Source organism: Pinus tabuliformis, chromosome J (assembly GCF_031772625.1).
Source record: "Pinus tabuliformis cultivar Carrire ecotype Pingquan chromosome J, CPIR1, whole genome shotgun sequence".
NCBI classification, from domain to species: Eukaryota; Viridiplantae; Streptophyta; class Pinopsida; order Pinales; family Pinaceae; genus Pinus; species Pinus tabuliformis.
This window is the reverse complement of record NC_142295.1, coordinates 489,947,220-489,948,965: the sequence shown is the minus strand read 5'-3', so window position 1 is coordinate 489,948,965 and position 1,746 is coordinate 489,947,220. Positions and strand designations below refer to the sequence as shown.

The 1,746-nt window shown below is 35.9% G+C and overlaps 1 protein-coding gene across 1 annotated transcript; it reads left to right on the top strand.

Moving 5' to 3' along the window:
- Positions 1-200: 200 nt before the first annotated feature.
- On the top strand, positions 201-1,354 carry LOC149227930 (E3 ubiquitin-protein ligase RSL1-like). Its single transcript, XM_089375600.1, has 2 exons — positions 201-1,096; positions 1,227-1,354. The coding sequence occupies exons 1-2, from the start codon at positions 213-215 to the stop codon at positions 1,243-1,245; spliced, it is 903 nt and encodes a 300-aa protein (XP_089231726.1). The 5' UTR covers positions 201-212; the 3' UTR covers positions 1,246-1,354.
- Positions 1,355-1,746: the final 392 nt, after the last annotated feature.

Sequence of the window (1,746 nt, the reverse complement as noted above, 5' to 3'; positions counted from 1 at the left end):
TTTAAGAATAAATAAAAGAAAATCAATGAAATGTGTGTTGAAAACTAGCACGCTAAGTTTAAAAACAAATCAAAAACAACGGTTGAGAGAAGAAAAAAACAATAATAATTCGGAAGAAAAACAATAAAATTTCCGGATAAAAATGAGGATAAGAGAAAATAACACCATCATTGCCACTTTGCGTGTGGAAGGCCCCAAAATACCATATTAACATGGAGAACGTGCTAATTTGTTGGACATATGATGAACGTAAGCAGCTTCTAAGTCGGCCGGCAGGCGTGATATACCTATGCTCTGCTACAAATATATATTTGATTTCGATTTCGACTTGTAAATTCAATTTCCTTCACACAGGTCGTCAACCAACATTACAGAATTTCGACATGGATATAACATTCCGAGCAGTGGGTAGTGACCAGCCCGAAACCAGTAGCATAACCGGTGGTGATGTTAGTGATAATTCAGGCGCTGAGATAAATTTGAGACCTGCTGATTATCAAGTGGAGGTGACAATAATTGGAGGCACTGACATGAAGGAGAAATGCAAGATGTGCTTTGAGGATGTGAATGTGAATGGGATGCACAAGAATATGTTTTTCCATCATAGATATTGTCTTGGTTGTATGGGTCGATACGTTGAGTCCAAGATGGTCGATTATGGCGTTGTGCCTAAATGCCCACATCCCTGGTGTAATTCCAAACTTAGTAAATATGGCTGTGAGAAATTTTTGTCATCTAAATGGTTTGAAATTTTTATGAAAAGGTTTGAAGAGGAAAAGGTTGCAGATTCAAAGAAATTTTTGATGGCTTTATCGGAATTAAATAAGTGCCCACAAGTTCCTTCTCCCTTTTCTTCCCCATCACATTCTTCTCTAACAACAACAACAGCAACAAAATGTCAAAAATGCTCCAGCTTGTTTTGTATTGAGTGTAGGGTTCCTTGGAACACAAAGACATCTTGCCAAGAATATGCTCCTCAGTTGGGCGCTGTAAATGCAGAGTTGAATTTTCTTGCAGAGAACAACAAGTGGAAGCGGTGTCCAAACTGCAAACATATGATTGAACGCACCCAAGGTTGCATGAACATAGTTTGCAGGTACACGGTTTCTGAGCAATGGAGTTTTTGTTTATAAGAATTTAATCATAATGTAATAAGAAAGTGCTTATGTATTTTATTTTTTTATATAGGTTTTTATGTTCTAATATTAAGTTTTGTTTATTTTCAGGTGCGGTCATGAATTTTGATATGAATGTGGAATTCCATGGGATGATGATAATCATGATTGTGATGAGGAAGAAGAAACCACTGATGATGAGCAGGGCGGTAATGATGATGAACATAATTATGAAGATCAAGATGATGCTATATATATCAGCAATGACTATGAACATAATTTTGAAGATTAAGATGATGTTATATATATATATATATATATATTGAGTCATTTGGACTTTGGGAAAAAAGACTAACTAGTTGGAGGCTAAGGTGGTAGTCAAGGGCAAAGAGACTAGTTTTGGTGAAATCAATCCTAGATGCTATTCTTGTGTTTTGGATTTTAGTCACTTGCATTCCTAAGGGAGTTTTAGAAAGATCTATAAGTATCTATTTTAAATGCTTGTGGGATGGATCTAACCATCATTTTGTCCTTTTCTTATCTATTGGGGTGTTTATCTATCAAGGGGAAATTTTTCATAACTAGCACTCCCTAGATTGAGTGGCTATTGAAGTTTTCCCCATTCTTTCTC

Coding starts and splice junctions, on each gene's coding strand:
- LOC149227930 (XM_089375600.1), top strand. CDS start 213: ATGGAGAACGTGCTAATTTGTTGGACATATGATGAACGTAAGCAGCTT.